This window comes from Panthera uncia, chromosome D2 (assembly GCF_023721935.1).
Source record: "Panthera uncia isolate 11264 chromosome D2, Puncia_PCG_1.0, whole genome shotgun sequence".
Lineage (NCBI taxonomy): Eukaryota > Metazoa > Chordata > Mammalia > Carnivora > Felidae > Panthera > Panthera uncia.
This window is the reverse complement of record NC_064818.1, coordinates 49,443,073-49,464,583: the sequence shown is the minus strand read 5'-3', so window position 1 is coordinate 49,464,583 and position 21,511 is coordinate 49,443,073. Positions and strand designations below refer to the sequence as shown.

Here is a 21,511-nt window from a genome sequence, read left to right as displayed (position 1 = left end):
TCTTGCTTTCTTCTTTCACTGCTATTACTGTAGTATGTTTGTATAGATGCTGTAACATTTTTTTCCCATTTGGCTCATTCTTAATGTGAGTTATTTAAATCTTAATGTTTGTTCTGACATCATGTAGTTGAATTCACCTTGATGTTCTGTCTCATTCGATAGCAGTTATTTTCCTCGCTTTAAGCTTTAAGCTATTCATCGTATCTACTTTTCTGTAGCCTGAGGGTGTAGGATTGGGGGAGGGGGAGGGACTGGACTTCACTGCAGCTGAGTGGAAAGGCCTCAGTGGAGGACTGTTCTTTATTCTGCATCCTCATTAAAGGTCCCTATCAGAGAACATTCCACTATGCATGCTAAGGATTTACCCGCCTTATGGACCTTGGCGTATTTCCCATTTCAACCTCAGTGCCTTGAAAGATAACAAATTTTGGTGCCCCTTCTCACCTTTGCTAGAACGATATGTCGGGGCTCCCCTTGTTGATGATTTTTCATGGCTTTACCTTACAGTGGCTCCTCGTCACCTCAATTTACTTCAAATAAATCCTGGTCAGACATTTAAGGAGTTTATTCACTTACCCTTTTTCTTCAATACTGCTTCTGTGGGGCGGTGTGCACTTAGAAGCCACTAAGTACTATCATAAGACAAAATACATATTTTTTCCCTGCCTGTACTCTTTTGAAGTTTTAACTAAAGTTTTTTGCCATTCCTTTGTTTTATTGTTGTTGGTAACATTTTGGCTCACTCTTTACCTTTCCATTTCTCTCTTTTTCTGAGGAATAAGATTCTTCAGTGGGAAAATTCAGACTTTAGTGTAAGTTCAGACACAACTGAAGTGATTAAACACCAAGCATAATTCAGGGGTCACTATTAATCTCTTGCGTTATTTATTTTCATGACTTTAGGTAATTATAAAAAAATCGTTAGGTAGTTTTTGATAGACAAAGAGTGTTACATATTAGGTAGCTAAAAATTGAGTTGATGGTAAGAGAAAACTTATGTTTGGGGTGTTTTTTTTGTTTTTTGTTTGTTTTTTGTTTTGCATTGAATGATGGAAAATTCAGCAGGAAACAATTGCCTTACAATAGAGTACAGACAAGATTAGTCTCAGTGGAAGGTTTGTGTCAGCTTGAGTAAGGAGTAAATAGATCTCTCTTGAGCTCACTGGGTGGAAATTTTTCTGTATCCTTAGCTTCTATTATCACTGAGTATCGGTGGGGGGCAGAATTGTAAGATGGCCCCGAGATTCTCTTTTCCTTGTGTGTATGCCCTGTATAATTCCTTCCCCTTCAATATCAGCGGGTCTGACCTAATCAGGTGAGCCCTTTGCAAAGAGGATTTAAAGATCAGAGAGACTGAGACATGTAGCAGGTGCTCTCCTGCTGGCCTTGAAGATGCAACCTTTATGCGTTTTGTAGCATCCAGGAAGTGAATTCTGCCGACCATGAACGCTTGCAAGAGTTCTCTTCACGTGACACCTCAGCCCCAGCCGACACCTTGAGTTCAGCCTCATGAGACCCTGAGTAGAGAACCCAGTGGAGCTGTGTCCAGTCTTTTGACCTACAGAATTATGAGAACACCTGCTGATTTGGTGTTATTTTAAGCCACTCACTTGTGGTAATGAATTATGTAATGACAGCAAACCAATACAATAGATGAACTTTTAAAAAGTACTTTTAGCTTTAAGTGATTTGCTTTATTTTAATTAAGCCTAATTTTCTCCCTACAGGGAACTATCATTTCTTATAATTTACTTTTTCAAAGAGAAAGCTTTTGTTATTCCGTTTCCAAATTTTATTGGTGTTTTTGGTATTTTTTCCTCCCCCCCCCCCCCCGCCCCCTCCGCCCAGTTTTCTTCCTCAATACTGAGGCCACAAGGGGGAATCCAGAATCTAGAATGTTTACTGGTCCTGACTGTAATTACAGCCTGGAAACACTGATGAAAATGGTTTAAAAGTGTAGTGGAACCCCATTATAACAGCAGTTTAGAAAACAGGTCAACATGTAGGTTAATGGCAAATGGTAAGTTTGATGTGATCTTAAAATTTTACTTTTAATTTTTAATGTTAACCTTATTTATTTATATTCCCAACACTGCAGAATCATGATACACAGCTCACTTAATTTCTACAGAGTGGATGTATTTATGTAACACACCCAGATAAAGAAGTAGAACATTTCCAGAACTCTAAATTTTCCTTAGGCTCCCTTTTACTCATTAACATCTCCCATCCCCTCAAGGTAACCACTATTCTCGTGTCTAGTACTATAGGTGAGTTTTGCCTTTTTTTTGAAATTGTGTTCCTTTTTTTTTTTTTCTCGCTGTTTTAGCTCAATATTATGTTTGTGCATATTTTAGCTCAATATTCATGTTGGTGCATTAAGCAGTAGTTGGTTGGTTCACTCTTGTTGTTTTATAGAATTTATTGCATAAATATACCACAATTTACATACCCATTGTACTATTGTAGAATTGTACTTATTTTATTCCTGTGGAATGGGTTGGTTTCATTTGGGGCTCTTATCATTAGTGCTGCTATGAACATTCTTATGCAGGTATTTTGGTGTTTTGATGAATGTTCATAGTATACTTAGAAGAATTGCTGGAGATTATATATATCACACACACATATATATATAAGCTTTATGTATAACCTATATATACATATATATATATATATATATATATATATTTATGTGTGATTAAAATCAGCTTTAATACATGTTAAAAAATTAGCTTCCCAAAGTTACTGCATCAATTTATATGCCCACCAGCAATGTAGGAGAATGACAGTTGCTTCCTGTCTTCACAAAACTCTTAGCGCTGCAATTTTTACCATCATTGTCATCATCATTTTTAATTGTCACCATTCTGATGGGTGCTGGTGGTATCTCAGTGAGTTTTAATTTCCATTTCCCCTGATGACTTGTGATATTTAACGCCTTTCCGTATGTCTGTCGAAGGCCAGTAATTACTAAACTTTGGGTCATTATCTATTATTGGGTCATGAAATCAGTTGAGTGCATTAAGACCAACATTGGAAAAATCTGAAGTAGAATAGCATGGAAGAGGGTGAATTGCAAATTATAATGGTAAGTTGCTATTGTGAAATTTTTGTTTCAAATTTCATATACAAACATATGCAGGTCTATGTCTGCATACCTACGTATGTATACATATGTATGCCTCAATTTCTTATTTGTATACGTAAGTCTCTGTGTACTGAGTGACTGTGGAAAATATATTTCTTATAAGAAATATTTGTTCTTATTTCTTATTGTCAGAAAGGTTTACAAAACCCTGCTATATACTGTGCATTTGAAAAAATCTACAAGTTCATTAAGACATAAAAACCATGCTTATCTCACTTTCATGTAGCACACAACTGGGAGACAGAAGTAACAGCTGGGATAGTGGAGATGTGATCCATGATGTCTTGCTGGGCCAAACTGGAAGCAAACCATTAAGGTGAAATATGTAAAGCGAAAGTAAAGTCCTTCACACAAGAGTGAATCTGTACTTGAACAAGGGTAGGCTACTCTGAGAGCAGTAGGGGGGATAAAGAACAGAACAGCCCTAAATACAAAAAAGCCTTGGGCCTCCAGACCTTCTTGAAAGAGAATCTGTGTTGGGCACCTGGGTGGCTCAGTCGGTTAAGTGTTTGACTTCCGCTCAGGTCATGATCTCCCCTTTCAGAGTCTGAGCCCCAGGTCAGGCTCTGTGCTGACAGCTCAGAGTCTGGAGCCTGTTTCAGATTCTGTGTTTTCCTCTATCTCCCTGCCCCTCCCCCCCCCAAAAAATAAATAAACTTTTAAAAAATTAAAAACAAAGAGTTTATGGATGGCGATCTGGGAATCTGTATGTTTCAAAAACTTCTCAGTGATTCTGATATCCTGACAACTTTGGGAACCACTGAAACAGGCTATGGATTTCACCTGTAAGGAGGAGAGTTCTCATGCAAATGGTGTCCTCAATGTGCAAAACTTTTTTAAGCCTAACATTCCCTGACGTGTAATTCTATCCTGTTTCTTTTACCCCCTAAATTATTATTCTATAGCAGCAAAACTCAGAAGCCGTTTAATTGAAGAACCATTATCTATAATTTCTATACAGTTAGAATGGAAGACAGGCAGCAGAGTTAATTTGCTTTCTAATCCCCCTCCCTAGATTAGAACTCCCTAACCCTCTTTTTCTACAAACCCCTTCTTTAGTAGAGCCCCTATTGTGAGTTGCATGCATTTCTCAATTATATAATACTTTGGTGACTTTGTCTCTGAGATTTAATGTATTTTCACATTTGTATGCATTTTAAAGTTAAATTCTGAAGGCTTTATAAGCACCCTGCTTTCTAATTAACAGTGAGCATAAATGTTCATAAAAGGTAGTATGACAAATATTAACTATGCATATTAGGGAATATTCAGAATCAATCTAGATTGCCTCATTCACCGCCCCCCCCCATCCCAAAAGTAAGACTTATACTATACAAGATTTGGGAGAATGAATGTATAATTTGGACAAACACTTCCTTGAATGCCAGTATTACTTTATATACTAATTATGGGATTTCGAATGCTGGTGAGTTCTGTTTCCTTTGTGTGAATTTATGAATGTAATAAAACACTTGTGGAAAGTTAATCAAATAACACAATCTAAGATTTAATTATCAGCTTTTTAAAGATTTTATGAACCAGGTCATCTGTATTGTCAAAATCACTTAGGTGACTTAGGAATCACAGAATCCTCCTTAATGTTTTATTGTATTCTCAGAATCAAAATGTTTTTTTTCTTTCTTTCTTTCTTTCTTTCTTTCTTTCTTTCCTTTCTTTTCTTTCTTTCCTTCCTTCCTTCCTTCCTTCCTTCCTTCCTTCCTTTCTTTTACATACGGTTAACAAACATTTAGCATAGAAAAGTACAAAGAGGGGCGCCTGGGTGGCTCAGCTGCTCTTGATTTCTGCTCAGGTCATGATCTCACAGTGGTGGGATCGAACCCTGCTTTGGTCTCTGTGCTGGGTGTGGAGACTGCTTGAGACTCTCTTCCTCTCTCTCTCCCCCTCCCTGCCCCTCTCCTGCTCACATGTGCACACGCTCTCTCTCTTTCCAAAAAAAAAAAAAAAAAGGAAAAAGAAAAAATTTAAAACTACTCAAATTTCTATAACTCAGATAAAAGTGCCATTTATAGTTGGTAGATTTTCTTCTAGGCATCTCAGTATACACACACATACTGACACACACTCACTCATACACACACCTAGTTTTACATAAAAAAATTAATACTTGTTACTTGTCTTTTAGGGCTAGACATTGTTTTCTATCCACTTTTGTGTGCTTTCATGTCAGTCAATAGTACCTGATAATTTTTAGTGGTTACATTATATATCCATATCTATCCATATCTATCCATATATATGTATCCATATATATCCATGTATCTATATATACATGCATATACTCCCTAATTTAACCTCCTATTGATAGACATTTATACTGCAGCTTCTCCCTCTCTGTTATGTGTTTAGTTCACATTCTTGCACATTTATCACTTTGCACTTGTACAGTTATATTCTTAAATTCCTGGAAGCCTGATTGCTGAGCCGAGAGGTAAATGCCGATGTATGTCAATTCCCAGACAGCCCTCCAGAATGGTTATCTCAGTCGCAACTCCTCCTAGAAAAATGATAGAGTGCGTGGTTTTTTTCACACTTTCTCAATATTGGATTTTGTCTTTCTTAAAAATTGACAAGTGGCCAAAAATTCTGTCATCGTTTCAAAATGTGCATCTCTTTGATTCTGAATGAAATTGTACATATTTCCAAGTGCTTGTTGGATATCCCTATTTCTTCTTTGTTTAAACCCCTTCAGTATTTTTATTGGGATAGTTTTGCCTGTTTCTCATTGACCTGTAAGAGATCTGTGAATATTGAGTTTTTCTTATTTGGACTCCAAGTTTGTCGTTTGACTTTTAACTCCGCACACAGTGATTTTTAATTTAAACTAAATGTCACTTATTTGTTCTTATTCTGTATATAAAATTTTTGTCCAAAATTTATTACTGTGTCACTTAGTAGTTTTAAGCTTTGGTATCATAGTTAGGAATGATGATTTTCCTTCCAGGATTGCAGAAATACCCATATTTCCTCATAGTAGCCTTAGAGTTTAATTTTTTTACATGATAATCCTTGATCCATCTGGGATTTATTTTTGAGTAAGGAGAAAGATAAGCCAGTTTTATTTTTACTTACCCCCAATTGCTAGTCAGTTGTCAGACTTCAAGAATACATACCCAATTTACTGCTGATTTAAAGTGACTCATTTTCTTACATTATTCCCTTATATATTTGAATCTATTTCTCGGCTCTGTTCTATTCAGTTGACCTATTTCTGAATAACTATTACTGTGTTTTGTTTCTGTGGCTTTACACTATTTTCTTTCTTATTTTATTTATTTTTGAGAGAGAGCATGAACGGTGGAGGGGCAGAGTGAGAGAAGGACAGAGGATGCAAAGTGGGCTCTGTGCTGACAGCAGTGAGCCCATTGTAGGGCTCTAACCCACAAACCCTGAGACCATGACCTGAGCCAAAGGCAGACTGAGCCACCCAGTTGCCCCGGCTTTATACTTTTTTTTTTTTTTTTTTTTTTTTTATGGAATAAGTATCCATTCAGTTTTCTTCTTTTTCAGATTTTGTTTTTTCCATGTTTACTTGATGAACTTAAAAATCATTTGGTCAAATTAAGAAAAGCCCTGCTGGAAATTTCAAGTAGGGTGGTCCAATATTAATGTATAATCGTATTTGTGTGTGTGTGTGTGTGTGTGTGTGTGTGTGTATACTCTTTGTATACATATTTTTGTAAAATTATATATAGTTGTAGAATTGAGGGAATATTGGCACTTTTATAATACTGAGTTTTAGTTTTTAGTTTTATAATACTGAATTTTAGTTTTAGTTAGGTCTTTCAGTAGCATTTTATGTGTTCTTCATATAGGCTCTGGCATTTAAAACATTTAACTAGATATTTTAGTTGACTGTTGTCTTGAATAGAGTTATTTCCTCTCATAATATTTCTAATTATTAATTGATTTTTTAAAAAGTACTGACTTTTGTTTATTTATTTTATTTCCAGACACTTTAATGAGCACTCATACATATTTTTAAATCATCTTTTGGTGGATTTTAGCCTTCAAAAGTCTCACCAGGTGGTACCCAGGAGACTCAAAAAGTAAATATAATTGCCTTAGTGTAGGACATGACTTGAGAATGGACTCTAAAATAGGAATTTATGCAATATAATTTGTACCTCCAGGAAGGACCAAATGTGGGCTGACCCCCATCATGGAAATGCAGTATAAGTCAAACTAAGTGTATTAGAATGAATAAGCATGCTGTGCTTATGAGATTATTTAATATTGTGAGATGTCCTTGGTACTCAATCTCTCAGGTACAATCTTTGTGAATTCCATATTATTTATGTGAGAAGAAAGGGTGGATTTAATTAAGCCTGAAGATAGAATTCCGTGTTTAAGTAAGGACTATGGGAAGAATGGAAGGGAAAACTGAACCAACTTCTTCAAGAATAGGAGTCTACGAGGCTGTGAATTCCAGGCTTGCTAATATTTTATATGACCCCACAAATAAAATATAACTTTTCTTGTTGAGAGTGATCCTACTTCCTCCTTCTGGTAGACACCTACCTGCCCTAACTACCCACATCCCAACCCCCTCCCCGCCCCCCCCCAAGTAGGTGTAAGATGGTCTGACAGTGCCATCTGGTGGCCACCTGGGGAACTGTAGGAACTGGTCTCCTGTTGCACCTCCTGCCTGGGTTGGCTAGATCCAGGCTTGGAAACAAGCAGCTTCTGCCTGTGGCTACAGGCAAAGAGAGAAGATAATCAAATCAAAATCCAAGTCCTGGCAAAGGCTTGCCGGGGCAGTGGGGAAACAAGGAAGAAGCCAAAAGGCTACATCCACAGGAGTTGTTAGAGAGCAAATATGAGATATGAAAACAGAGGTCTGCAAAGCAGTTGCAGCAGGAAAAACCTGAACCAGAGAAATTGGTTCCAACACCTTTCTTCAGGGGTTTCCTCATCTACCTTTTTTTATTTTTATTTTTTATCGTCTTAAAGTTTTTCTCCACAGCTTAAAACTCAGATAATTTCAGATAATTCCAAAATGGCACAGTCTACTCCACATTTCCCTTCCTTGCTCTCTCTTTCCCCTCTTCCTCCCTTGCTGCCTACTTCCTGCCTCATTTTCTCTTTCCCTCCTTTGCAGCTCTAATTCTTGCATTCTCAGGAAAACCTCCATCTTTCTCGTCCTTCATTCTGTTTGAGAGCCAAAACTTAGTCCTAACATTGCCTGATAAGCCTAGGGATACTGCTTGTGGGTTAGCTTTATCAGGGAAGGGGACCTAGAGGTTGTGAAATGAAGAAGCCATGCCAGTAACACCCGAATCCTTGGAAAGAATCAGGAGGTCCCTTCAATATTACCACGAAGCTCAGTCCTCCCGTTCAACCCAACATTATTTCCCCAAGTGCATTCAAGATTTTTGTCTCTTTTATTCACTGCCGTATCCCCAACTTTGAAGACAGCACCTGGCATATGGAAAGAGCTCGATTGATATTTGTGGAGGAGTGAATAAATACTCTCGACAAACAAGCAAATATGGCCGATTCCTCTTTACTGATGTTTCCGTTTTAACTTGTTATAAGTGCTGCAGTGATGCTAATTTTCATTGGGAAAGCATGATTTCGACTTTTGTGGGGTAATGTAAGCAAAACACATGAGGCTATGTCTAGCACAAAACAATTATTTTTAAAATTTCAACCTACCAACTGAGAGACTTTCAGAAAATAACCTGTTGGTAAGTTGGGGGACTCTGTACCCTTCCTTTTCATGTGTGAAGAGTGCATCTTTAACATACATCCATGAAATAAAAAACCAACAAAATGATCAGCTTTTACCTGTCTTGGCTTCTTACGGGCTCTTGGCATCCTCCTCCAAATAGAAGCTAAGACCATTAAATACAGAGAAGAAAACGAATTTGGAAAGCTGAAAACCATTAAACATTTGGTAAAACATCTTGCTGTGTATGTTTTCTGTTTGCTGAGTCTCTTTTGCATTGGAAATCCTTGATAACGGAGACGGAGAAATATTTATTCTCTATCTAGAACTAAGCACAGAAAAAACGTTGGCTTTACCTCATATTTTTCAGAATTGTGCCCCTTTTTTGTGATCCTTCTCAGGAGAGGAGAGACGAGGTAGGCTGTTTTTATTTTATAGATTGTTCTTCTGAAATTACTCTTGTGTGAGAATTTTCTGGGCATAAAAAATGATCAGTTGCTGCTTTGCATTCCAAAACCCTAGGATTTCCTTAATATCTCACAAATCTCTGTGATCCTTAGGAAATGCTTTTGCTACAGTGCAAAGGGGAACTTAAAATGAATTAAAAGCCTGTGTGAATTAAGACAACCCAGGAGATCAGTGGGTGTATACTATCAGAGTGTGGTAGACCTTGGTTAATTTGTGAGGATGTGTCACAACATCCCACGTCAGACTTGACATTTTGTTCCCAGCTGATTTTGGTGGCAGTGGGGCGGGGGGAGGGCAGATGTTTAATCTTTAGTTCATTGACTGTGTGGAGTAGGCTGCAAAGGATAAGGAGAGCATGGCCTGGCATCATAGAGGGCTCCCACGCTGACCCCTGGCAGTACCTCGGGCTAATTGTGACCTGGAAAGAAGTAGGTAACATCTCAGAGCCTTAGTTTGCCTCTCTGTAAAATGGGAATAATGGTGCCTGCCTCGAAGGGCTGTCCTGAGGAATGGACTGCCGGGTGTAAAGCCTAACACCTGGCCGGTCGTGCTTCTCGCTGCTCAGGTGGGATCCCAGGGTCACATGTCCGCTTTCCATTTCTCACCTAGGTACCTTGGGATCACGAGGCCGCTCACGTACCCGGTGAGGCAGAATGGGAAGTGCATGGCCAAAATGATTCTCTCCGTCTGGCTTCTTTCTGCCTCCATCACGTTACCGCCGCTCTTCGGATGGGCTAAGAACGTCAACGATGACAAGGTGTGCTTGATCAGCCAGGACTTTGGCTACACCATCTACTCCACGGCAGTGGCATTTTATATCCCCATGTCGGTCATGCTGTTCATGTACTACCGGATTTACAAGGCCGCCCGCAAGAGCGCCGCCAAGCACAAGTTCCCCGGCTTCCCTCGCCCCGAGGAGCCCGACAGCATCATCTCCCTGAACGGCATGGTGAAGCTCCAGAAGGAGGTGGAGGAGTGTGCCAACCTTTCGAGACTCCTCAAACACGAGAGGAAAAACATCTCCATCTTTAAGAGGGAGCAGAAAGCGGCCACCACCTTGGGGATCATCGTCGGGGCTTTCACCGTGTGCTGGCTGCCCTTTTTCCTCCTCTCGACGGCCAGACCCTTCATCTGCGGCACCGCCTGCAGCTGCATCCCGCTGTGGGTGGAGAGGACATTTCTGTGGCTGGGCTATGCAAACTCCCTCATTAACCCTTTTATATATGCCTTCTTCAACCGGGACCTGAGGACCACCTACCGCAGCCTGCTCCAGTGCCAGTACCGGAATATCAACCGCAAGCTCTCGGCCGCAGGCATGCATGAGGCCCTGAAGCTCGCCGAGAGGCCGGAGAGACCCGAGTTTGTGCTGTAAGGTCGTTTATCACTGTTTTCCTTTCCCCCCCCCCCCCCCCCCCCCCCCCCCAACCCCTTTCATGGAACTTCTTGAAGCGTATCCCAGAGGGCTAGCTGATGTTCTACCAAGCAGATCGGGTCAGAATTGCGAATGCCGTGAACTCCAGTCCTCCGCCCAACAGAATTCCCAATCCCCAAAGCCAAAGTCGGGTACTTTGCGGGACTGGAGGACAGGACTGATCTGTTGACGAATTGCAGTCGGTGTGATGGGACAAGGAAGGTGCTGTGTCCCATCCTTTTCCCATCAACGACATCCAGATCGTGTCCCGGATCTCCCATCCTTGAAACACTATTGCTTTCACTGCTGTTCCTCTTCCATCCAGTAAAGCTGTTTTGATGACCTCATCCTTGGCTGATAAAGTCGTTTGAGAAAGGGAGCAAATTCATACAGGCTAAAAGGAAGCAGCCTGGGACAAAGGAGAGCGGTCAGCATGGGGACGTGCCAGGATGAGGCCGAGTCTTGAAAGCCTGCAGAGCTTTTAGGAAGCGTTGCCCACCTTTCGGGGGAGGAGAGAACCCATAACGTTGCTGAGTCTGTCTAGGAGGCCTCGGTGACCTTCCCAGGAGCCATTGCAGTAGGTGCTGGGATCTGAAAGGGGATTTGCACAGGGCCAGCGGTGACAAGGAGGTGGGTGTTCCCTGCGCAGCCCGCACCTGGTGGGTTTGGCATCGTAAAGCAGGAAGGAGACAGGAGAGTTCTTTAGGGCGCTCAGCTGGCCACACCCGATTTTGCTTTAAATTTGAGGCAGTGGCCACGTCCTCCTGTGGGAAAGCTGTTTGGGGGGGAGAAGAAATTGGGATGAGAGGACGGAAGGTACTGGTGAGAGAGAGAGAGCAGAGCAGTGTTGGACAGGAGAATAGGAGGTGCTACTTTTCACCCGACCCGGAGGGAGGGAGCAGCCAGAGAACCGTGGGCCGCCGTGGCCATCTTGTCCACGCCCTTCATTTGGCAGACGAGGTAACAGAGCTGGAGACTAAGGTGGCCCCCCAGTGAGCTAGTGCATCATCTTAATCTGACTTCCATGAACTCTTCATATATTACATTCCTTTATGTAATACGTGTGACAACATATACACATATGAGCATGTGTAACAACCATGGCAAAGGATACCTTCCTGCTCCCAGCTGTCTCAGGGGAGCAGCCCCGCTCCAGGAGGACACCAAAGTGCCAGAGGCTCCAAACCTAGCATACAGCCCCCCCCCCCACTGCCCCCCGCCACCCACCGCCAACTCTACCACCAATGACTAAAAACTTCTAGGAGCTCCACTGTTCTCTGACTTCACCAACAGAACATACTTGCCTCTGGGTCCATAGCTTTTTATGGAGGCTTGGATATTGTTTTCCTGTTAGTCTAAGACAGGGGTCAGTGAACTTTTACTGTGAAAAAGATGGTAAGTAGGTCAGGCTTTGCCAGCTGTAGGTCTCTTGAAACTACTCATCTCTGCCTTTGTTGTGAGAGAGCAGTCATAGACATAAGTAACCAAATGAGCACGGTCCTGTACCAGTAAAACTTTATTTACAAAAACAGGCAGCCAGGTGAATTTGGCCCACAGGTCATAGTTTGCTGTCCCCTGGTCTAAGAAAAATCACTATCCTCTCATTACATCTCTCTCTGTTTGATTTGGTGTTATTGATTTTATTTATAATTATAGAATCTGAAAATCATTTGGAATAATTGGCCTAAATATCCGTTAACTTCAGGACTTTTTTTTTTTTAAGTTTATTTATTTATTTTGAGAGGGAAGTGGGGCAGAGAGAGAGAGGGAGAGAGAGAATCCCAAGCAGGCCCCGCACTATCAGTGCTCAGCCCGATGTGGGGCTCGATCTCACTAACTATGAGATCGTGACCTGACCCAAAATCAAGTGTTGGACACTCAACTGACCGAGTCACCCAGGTGCCCCAACTTCAGGAAATTTCTAATAAGAGAGTTGGAATAGCTGCTGATTGAAAGAATCTATACCAGGCAGCTTTCTAGTCCACCCAATGTGTGAAGGCTCCTTTTTAAGTTCTTGCTTACAACTCTGCCATACATTGAGAAGGATGTAGAAAATGCATGATCTTTCCCATCCTGTGTATATTTCTATTGGACAGACCAAACATAAACATACACATATGCACACTCATCCTGTTTGTAGTAAGAACGACAGAAAGGTGGCAACAGGAAAAGCTATGGGATTCAAAGCAGAGGAACATAACTCAGAGCTCACCTTAACCCTGACCAGGGAAGACCTTGGAGGATGTGGTCTCATGTATGTCTCTGAAAGTAATCAAGCATTTATAGCTAAAGGAGAGTAGAAATGTAAAGGCAGCAGTGTGGGACCTTATGCAAAGGACAGTCTGGCTGATGCTGAGCACTGGGGTGGGGCAAGATTTGGAGATGACAACTCAAAGGTAGCATGAGATGAAATTATGAAGGCTCTTCCATTCTGGCCCCAGGAATTTGGGGTCTTAGTGTAGACAAGTGGTTCTCAACCAGAGTTGGTTTTGCCCCCAAGGGACACTTGACAGTGTCTAGAGACATTTTTGGTTGTCACAGTTGGGGGAGGGTAGGGCCTACTGGCCTCTAGTGGGATGCTGCTAAACATCATGGAATGCAAGGGCAGCCTCCCTCAGCAAAGAATTACCCCACCGTCGATTCTGTAATGCTGACGTTGCAAAGCCCTAGTGTGGACAGCCGTGAGCTCTTGACTGAATCTCTGTAAATAGGAGAATGGGAATCATCAAAGTGACAGACTGATCCAGGGACACAAGGTGAGATGAGTCAGAAGGTGGAGGCTGGAAGTAAAGTCTCTCCAGTGGCTGGTTTTCTCCAGAAACATTTGAGGCCTGTTCTGTGCAAGGCATGATGCCAGGCACGTCGGGGGATGGAAAGATGAGGAAGTGAGCGGGCCTTGCTTCTGGAAGCTCATAGTCCGGTGGGCCAGGGTGGCAGGAGATGTGGCGGTGGTGTTTAGTAAGAGACTAGTAACCAGAGACTAGTAACTAGTAACCAGTAAGAGACCAGTAACGCGTGCAGTCCACACTGCATGCTTGTGCTCAGGCACACACTAGCTGGATGACCCAAACAACTCATAACTCTCCTGGAGTTTCTGGAACAACAATTAGTGTCAAATCCATAGCTCACAGCAAACCTTCTCAGGATCCTCTCTCCACCCCCTGCCTTTCTATTCAGCACCTACACTTGTTGGCCAGCCTGTGGACTCAAGGTTCCTCCCTCCAGTCTCTCCAGCCCTTTCTTCTTTCTCTGGCTGCTTGGGTTCTACTCTCATTCTAACTCTGCCTTCTTGGCTCTTTTTTTTCCCCCCACATAATAGTTTTCTTCCTTCTCGGTGTAAACAGTCTACTAGATTGTGTATTGCTCTTTCCAGATATCTACCCATTTCTTCCCGTTTTCTTGGTCAGTGTAACGAAAGACTCAGGAGTCCAACAGGCAGTAGGGAATCTGATGGAGGGAGTGGATAGAGAGAAAAGCTCTGTGTGCCTCACTGGTAATTTTAATTCACTTCTAAATTATAACCTTTGTCCCCTTTTCACAAGTGTTCGAATCTGGTTATACAAAACCAAGTGTGATACTGTGACACAAGCAGGGATCCTTTTGTTTTTCTTTTTAATTTGACAACCTTATCTATGGATTTGCTTTGAATCGCCGTCAATTATTTTTACGTGTCACATTGTGACAGCTTTGGTTCTTAGACACCATTATGGTGAACTATATGGAAAAGCAATGTATGAAATACTTCCATATAAAGGAATTTCACGGAGTTGTGCTGACGTAGCTCTTCCTTCCCCTCTCCCTTCTTCTCCTTGGTGATCAGAGTGTCTTTCTCTTCAAAACAGACTTTTATAATCCTGTTGATTTCAGCAGTGAGCGATAGCAGAATAATCTTGGGTTCCTGTTACGAATTCTGTCTCTGCTGCCCCACGCTTGGCGCTGCGGCTTTGGAGTTCAGGGTGATTCTGCTTTTTCTTTATGGAAACCAGTGATAAAAACAAAAACAAAAACCAAACAACAACAAAACAACAAAACAACAAAATGGATCCTAGTGGAAACTGGAAGGCCCTGAAATTCTGGGTTTCTGTGGTGGGACGTCGCCTTAATGGCAGAAATGAACAAAAAGTTTGCTGTTTCGGGGATTCCCTCCCCACCCCCATGGTAGTAGTTTCCTCATCATTGACTAACTATAATTTGGCTCTTTATTAAATCATCAGTTAGTAATAATAACAGTTTGTTTGTGTCATGCTTTGGCAGCGACCTGCATTTTAACTTTGCAATATCTCTTTAAAATAGGAAAGGCAATGGGGTGCCTGGGTGGCTTAGTCGGTTAAGCATCCGACTCCGGGGGCGCCTGGGTGGCGCAGTCGGTTAAGCGTCCGACTTCAGCCAGGTCATGATCTCGCGGTCCGTGAGTTCGAGCCCCGCGTCAGGCTCTGGGCCGATGGCTCGGAGCCTGGAGCCTGTTTCCGATTCTGTGTCTCCCTCTCTCTCTGCCCCTCCCCTGTTCATGCTCTGTCTCTCTCTGTCCCAAAAATAAAATAAAAAACGTTGAAAAAAAAATTAAAAAAATAAAATAAAATAAAATAAAATAAAATAAAAAAAAAAAAAAAAAAAAAAAAAAAGCATCCGCCTCGGGCTCGGGTCATGATCTCGCAGTCTATGAGTTCGAGCCCCGCTTTGGGCTCTGTGCTGACAGCGCAGAGCCTGGAACCTGCTTCAAATTCTGTGTCTCCCTCTCTCTGCCCCTCCCCCGCTCGTGCTCGGTCTTTCTCTCTCTCTCTCAAAAAAGAAACAAGCATTTAAAAAAAATTAAAATAGGAAAGGCGGGCAATTGGCCTCTCATGCTTTTTCTAACATACTGTTTTGTTTTCTGAGTAGATACACACTGCACCAAATAACATCAAACGGTACAAATGGGTATACAAGAAAAATAAGCCTTGGGGGAATGTTTTAGAGAGAAATCCTGAAAGAGGTGGTAGTTGGAGTGGGCCTTGAATAAAGAGCAGGAATTTAACAAGAAGGAATGGCAGGGGTGAAAGTAGGGCTGAGTCTACTCATAGCAGACGGGACAGTGTAGACACAGGGGCACAGATGTGGAGGGAGGTAGATAAGGAAACTGGGGCAGGTCTTCAGCACTACCTGGAAGCTGGGTAGAGTCAGCACGGAGGTCCAGGCGGGTAGGAGGTGAGATGAAGGCTTTTGAACAGGAGTGAGAGCAGGACTGCAGTGTAGATGGCGTTTCACAATAGGGGACGGGAGATGGGTTAAGAGACCAATATGGACGTGAGGTCTCCTGCCACAAGGGCCCACATGAGAAGGGGGGTATTGACACAGGAAAGAGGCCAAGGATGTCTGAACATTTGGTAGTTGGCTGGTAGGCGGGTGGCGAGGGAAGGGGGGCCTGGGAGATGGTGCTACGGCTTGAGGACTGGAGGGATTCGGTCCGTTTCCCGAACCGATGTGAGCCGAGCTGCGCTGAGCTGCAGAGAAGTGCAGTCTGCCCTCTGTGCGGAGAACCAGCCGAGGCCCCAGGCCAAGAATAGGCGCAGAGCATTATCAGGGACACGGCCTGTCTCCGGTGCCTGTCCCCACAAACCCAGGAGCCTAGGGCTGCGGGTTTGAGCTGAAGTGTGGCGCTTCTCTTCAGGCACCATTCCGTGAGGTGACGGACAAAGCAAGAGACGGTGTCTTCTGGAGAAACTGAGCCTGCCACCAGGCAAACCCATCTGCCCAGTTTTGAGAACCAAGTGAGAGTAGCACTGTCGATGAGATGGGGAGGCAAAGCCCAGGGGTGCAGGGCCAGTCCCCACAACCCCGATAGACTTAGGTCTCAAGCTCACATGTGGTGTTCAGTAAGTTGAGTCCTTTGAAGGTAAAGAGTTAGGGGAGTGTGGACCTGGAGGGAATGTGGCTCTACACCAAGGAGAAAGAGTCTTGTCCTCAGCTGTTGGCCAAGACTCCTCCGTGACTCATGCCAGTTCCGTGAATCCGGGAGGAAGGAGGTGAGGGAGATGGGGTTTCCTGGCCTTTGTACACTTGTCTTTCTATGAAGCACCCCCTTAGGCTCGAAGGGAGGAACACTTCTCATAAGCGGTCATCATTATCCTTTTCATGCGGGGCACGTACAATAGTATTTTGCAGGGATTTTCGAGAGTGGAGGCATCTCTGCCTACAGCTGTATTACCAAAGTGAATTTCTAAATGGGTTATCCGGGGCTGATTTGCAAATATATTAAGGCCCCGGCAACTTATAGAAGTTATAAAATTTATGAAAAGAGCCACAGCACCCTTTCTTCCCTTTTAGAAAAGCTCCTATAACCCCTTAAAAGCCATAACTGATTCAAATTACTGAATGCTGTAAAAAGTGAATCCACCCACCACAAAACGAAACCTCACATTTACGGTTCTGCTAAATCATTTTCTTGTCTTCTCTCTCTCTCTCTCTCTCTCTCTCTTTCTCTTTATAGACAAAACTCTGACTACTGTAGAAAAAAAAGTCATGATTCATGATCAAAAGCGGAATAGCGGAGACGAAATAAACCAGGCAAGACAGAGGTGGAAACAATGCAATCCTTTGCTGAGACTGCGGAATGGAGCGTGGCTTTGTCTTTTCCTGGGATGGCTGACACGTGACAAGCAGGGTGATCTGTTGTACAAAGCATATTAGGAGGGAGATGGTGACCTCTCCTCTTTTTCTGTGGATCAGTGCTCTTGTGTGCCAATGAAAATAGTGCTCAGTTCAAGACAGCCAGATCGGCTCAGCACTAAAGCATACAAACAGAGTTGAGTCTCAGAAAGGAAACAGTTTCTGGTGCTGTGCGTGTGTCCAAGTCCATACAAACAGAAGAAAGTTCCAATGCTCACTTCCCATGCTTCCGAGTCTAGGCATTGTGGTGAATATTCAGGAATCACTCACGAGACAGAATGTATTTTGTGGTAGGACAGAAGGGTGTATTTCCAAGCAAACTGTGGTAAGCGTAGTGTTGAATATGTTGCATGTCTGTGTTAGAAAACAGAATCCCGTCATCAGCTAATATAAATGATTTCCCAGAGCAGTGTCTGGTTTAAAGCTTCTGTCAAATAGTTTTCGCTTTTTTTGCAGGGTTCGTCACTTCCCCACCAATGTACTTTTCTTTGTTAACTCATTGATTGTCACGGTTTAACTCAGGAACAGATCTCAGGATGGAGAGAATCCTAAAACCTGAATAAAGCTTTTTCTTGCACTCACACTTCTTCTGAAGGGTCCTAAGAGATGAAGGGGATTCCTTCTGAGAGGAAGGATGTGTACCTGGACGAAGAGGGAGTGCTACCTAACTGTACTGTATACAAGCACGGTTATTGGCACAGAACTTTTGGCCCTCGGGTTCTCACCGATGCAGTGGGCTCCCGGGCTGGTCCATAACTGTGTTCTTCTGGGGAGGAAGTGTGGGAATAATGGGGTTTCCATGAAAGGTTCTGATGCTTTCAGAGACAGAGCATCAGTATGTTAATTCTTCTTGGGCAGCGCTGTATTAAAGTGAGTGGTGCGAGTTGGACGTCGCTGGGGCCGCTGCTGGGAAACACTCCGAATACCATTCCGTTCCTTCAGGAGGATTTGTTTTTTGTGTTCTCTGTATCCTAAAACAAATGTGTGCCTGGCCAATTCTGTTCTTCTTTCCTCTCTCTCCCCAAGGTGGTAGATGTTAAGGGCAGGTCAGGAAACAGAAGAGGCCCTTTGTGGATGGTATTTTTTTTTTTTTTTTTAACGGTACTATGTAATACGTAATGAGACAGGAAGATGGCTGACCAGAAGGGTACCTCCGAGGGGAAAGAGCGAACACAAACCTTCATTTGATAAAAGAGAACTGACAGAGAAAATTATTTTCCTACAAGAAATGTGGCTGTTCTCTCACTGGAAAATGTGGAATTATGGATTTGGATTGTGGGCAACGTGGGTAACGTGGATAACGTGGATTATGGATTTCTTCCGCTCTCACTGACGTTGCCTCTCACCAGACACAAAGAAGGGTCTGGAAGGGGAGGTGGGCTTCAGACAAAGCTTGTACAAATTCCTGAACCGCAGATTTGCTAAAGTGACTGTATATACTTACATTCATAATTTAAATTATTAATTCTGGTCAGATAAATGTTGTTAAATTTGAAAATGTTTTATTACATTACATCAAATAAAGTTTATTTGTAGCTGTAATAAAGCAACTTAAGTAATGATTTTTAATTGAAGGTCTGCTGTCATAAATATTGCTGTCTGTAGACTCACAAAAGGGCAAGCTTTGTAGGTTCTGCTGAAATCCTAACAGGTAGTTAAGACAGTCTGTAATTCACTGCATGTCACTTGTCACTTTTTTTTTTTTTTTTTTTTTTTTTTACGAATGACTGTTGGGTCCTTGATTTGATTAATGGACATTTATTGGGCTCCTGCGACATTCAGCATTGTGGACATAGAGGGATCAAAGATGGATAGTGCAAGTCCTTACTTTTAAGGAGTGTGCCATCAGGTTGAAGGGAGACGTTCCCCAGATGGTCACCATATCATTTAGGGAGGGCCATGGCAGTTTGGAAGGAATGACCGGTTTCCTTCCTGTAGCACAAGACAAGGCATTATGGTTAACTGGATTGATTCAGGTTCTCAAATGGGTTTAATTTTTGAAATTCTGACATTCACATTGGCTCTTTATCATGACTTGAATGCCTGGTGATTGAACTCTCTGGCCACGTGTGCTTTTACACGCATGGCGGCCAATTGAAAGGGAAAGGTAGAAACCGAGAGAGAATGACAGAAATATCAAACAATTTATACCATTCCACACAGGACAACGTTTGTGCCAAAGGCACAGCTTTTGTTTTAACCAAGAATTGGGAGAATCACTGAGATAAGCACTGTACACATATTTTATGACTGTTCAGCGAGAATGACTGTTAGGACTTATCTCTTGACTCACTCAAGAGTGTCAGCTGTCACCCTGCAAGGCTGGGTATTGCAAAATGGTGCTCGGGAAGGAGAGTGCTCGTAAGCTGTAACTGAATGTCTCTTACCTCGTGTTTAGTTTAGTTATGTAAATATTAAACAGGGGTACTCATAGAGTTCCTAGGTTTTCTGGAAACTGTTTCATAATTCTTAAAGCCTTTACCACAGTTTCATGTGCTTGAGATGCGTGTGTATGTTTTCGATGATCATATTTTCATGGAGTTTTATTAGATTCATTGATTACAGGCATGATATCAACAATATGAATAGAAAATTCAGGCCATTTTATAGATAGTTTATGCTAATGTAATGATTGTTTGAATTCCCATCTGGCGGTGGTAGGAATTTTCCTTGCGGCATTTTGACTGTCAACTGAGTCCTCGACTTAATGGATAGAAATGTTTACAAATCCTGCATTATTTATTTATACTTATTTATGTTTCAAGTTTATTTTTTTATTTTGAGAGAGAGACAGAGAGAGCACGTGAACAGGGGAGGGACAGAGAGAGAAGAAGAGAGAGAGAGACTCCCCAGCAGGCTCCTTACTGTCAGCACAGAGCCCGACCTGGAGCTCGAACTCACGAGCTGTGAGATCATGACCTGAGCCAAAGCCAAGAGTGGAATGCCTAACCGAATCAGCCACCCAGGCACCCCATAAATCCTGCAGTTTTTAAACAGTCTAGGCTTCCCATCCCAGGACCTTCACACACGCTTTCCCCCTCTACTCAGAATACTTCTCCTGTTTTCAAAGATTTATTTAATGTGTGTCTCCATCATGGTTTAGTAATTCTTCAAGGGCAGGGACCGTGTCTGTTTTCCTCACCAATATGCCCAGCACTTAGCATTGTGCTTGCAACATATATAGGAGGCATGTAATAAATGTTCTTAATAGGAAGGAAAGAAGGACAGAAAGGAGGGAGAGAAAGGACAGGGAGAGTGGAAGGCCAGAGTTCCCTTGGCTTCCTTTTTAATTTTCGGAGGAGACAGTCAAGGAAAGTTGGTGCGATCAAGTGACATGCTCCGTGAGTGGGACAGAAGGGGCTGGAAGTAAGGTCTCCCGTGTGCAGCGTAGGGCAGGCGCTCCACTGCACGGTGCTGCTTCTTTTACATGAACTTCTCGTGTCAAGAGAGCAATCTTTTCTTAATTTTCTGCACGAGTAGTGCAGAGCCACGTATGTGTTATGGCCCATATGTTGAAACTTGTTTATGTACAGCTAGCCAGATGGTCCCTACCAGCACACAAAGAAGACATTCCACAACTTTCAGGGGGTCAGCGTGCTGAGGAAGCACTGGAAGAAATACATGTTGTGAGGTCATCCCTCACTTAATCCAAGCGGTATAGATCCAAAAAGGAAAACCTGGTCAGACATTCAGTGTGAAGCAGGGAGACCTGGAGAACCAATTCCGGGGATCCAATTCTCAGAGACAGAAGTTGACGTAACTGGATCTCTCTTTAAACTTACTTTGTCCACATTTTCTCTGGAGCAGAAAATAATTTCTTAAGATACTTTGCTTTTTAAGCCCCTGCTGGCTAAATAAAAATTTAAAAAAAAAAATGCTTATGCAGTACAAGCGGCAGGGATGTGATACAACCATCAATAAAAAATGTAAAAGGAAAATTCACGGAGCTAATATGAAGCAGGAAGTGAGAGGTTGACGGCCATCAGAATAGGACTTGTAGACAACTGTATTGGGGATTTGGCATTAAAAAAATGCTGAGTTGAGGGAATTAAGAGGTATTGTAACCGTGGCTCTCTGAACACACCTGAAATCTTAGATTCTATTCAAACTATAAAATTTATGCTCAGAGATTATAGAACCAAAAAAA

The 21,511-nt window shown here is 42.4% G+C and overlaps 1 protein-coding gene across 6 annotated transcripts in view; it reads left to right on the top strand.

Annotated features, from left to right (window-relative positions):
- The window catches only part of HTR7 (5-hydroxytryptamine receptor 7), a 98,783-nt gene that overhangs the window by 66,085 nt on the left and 11,187 nt on the right, over positions 1 to 21,511 (top strand). For 3 of the 6 annotated variants that reach the window (XR_007460758.1, XR_007460759.1, XM_049645400.1), the window contains exon 2: positions 9,918 to 10,676. Coding sequence is in view for 4 of the 6 variants with exons in the window: in XM_049645400.1 (XP_049501357.1) it covers positions 9,918 to 10,676 (759 nt within the window). In the remaining 2 variants the exon portion in view is untranslated. Of the gene's footprint in view, positions 1 to 9,917; positions 10,682 to 17,185; positions 19,062 to 21,511 lie in introns of those variants that run through there. The other 3 variants (XM_049645399.1, XM_049645402.1, XM_049645401.1) reach the window with 3 other exon arrangements.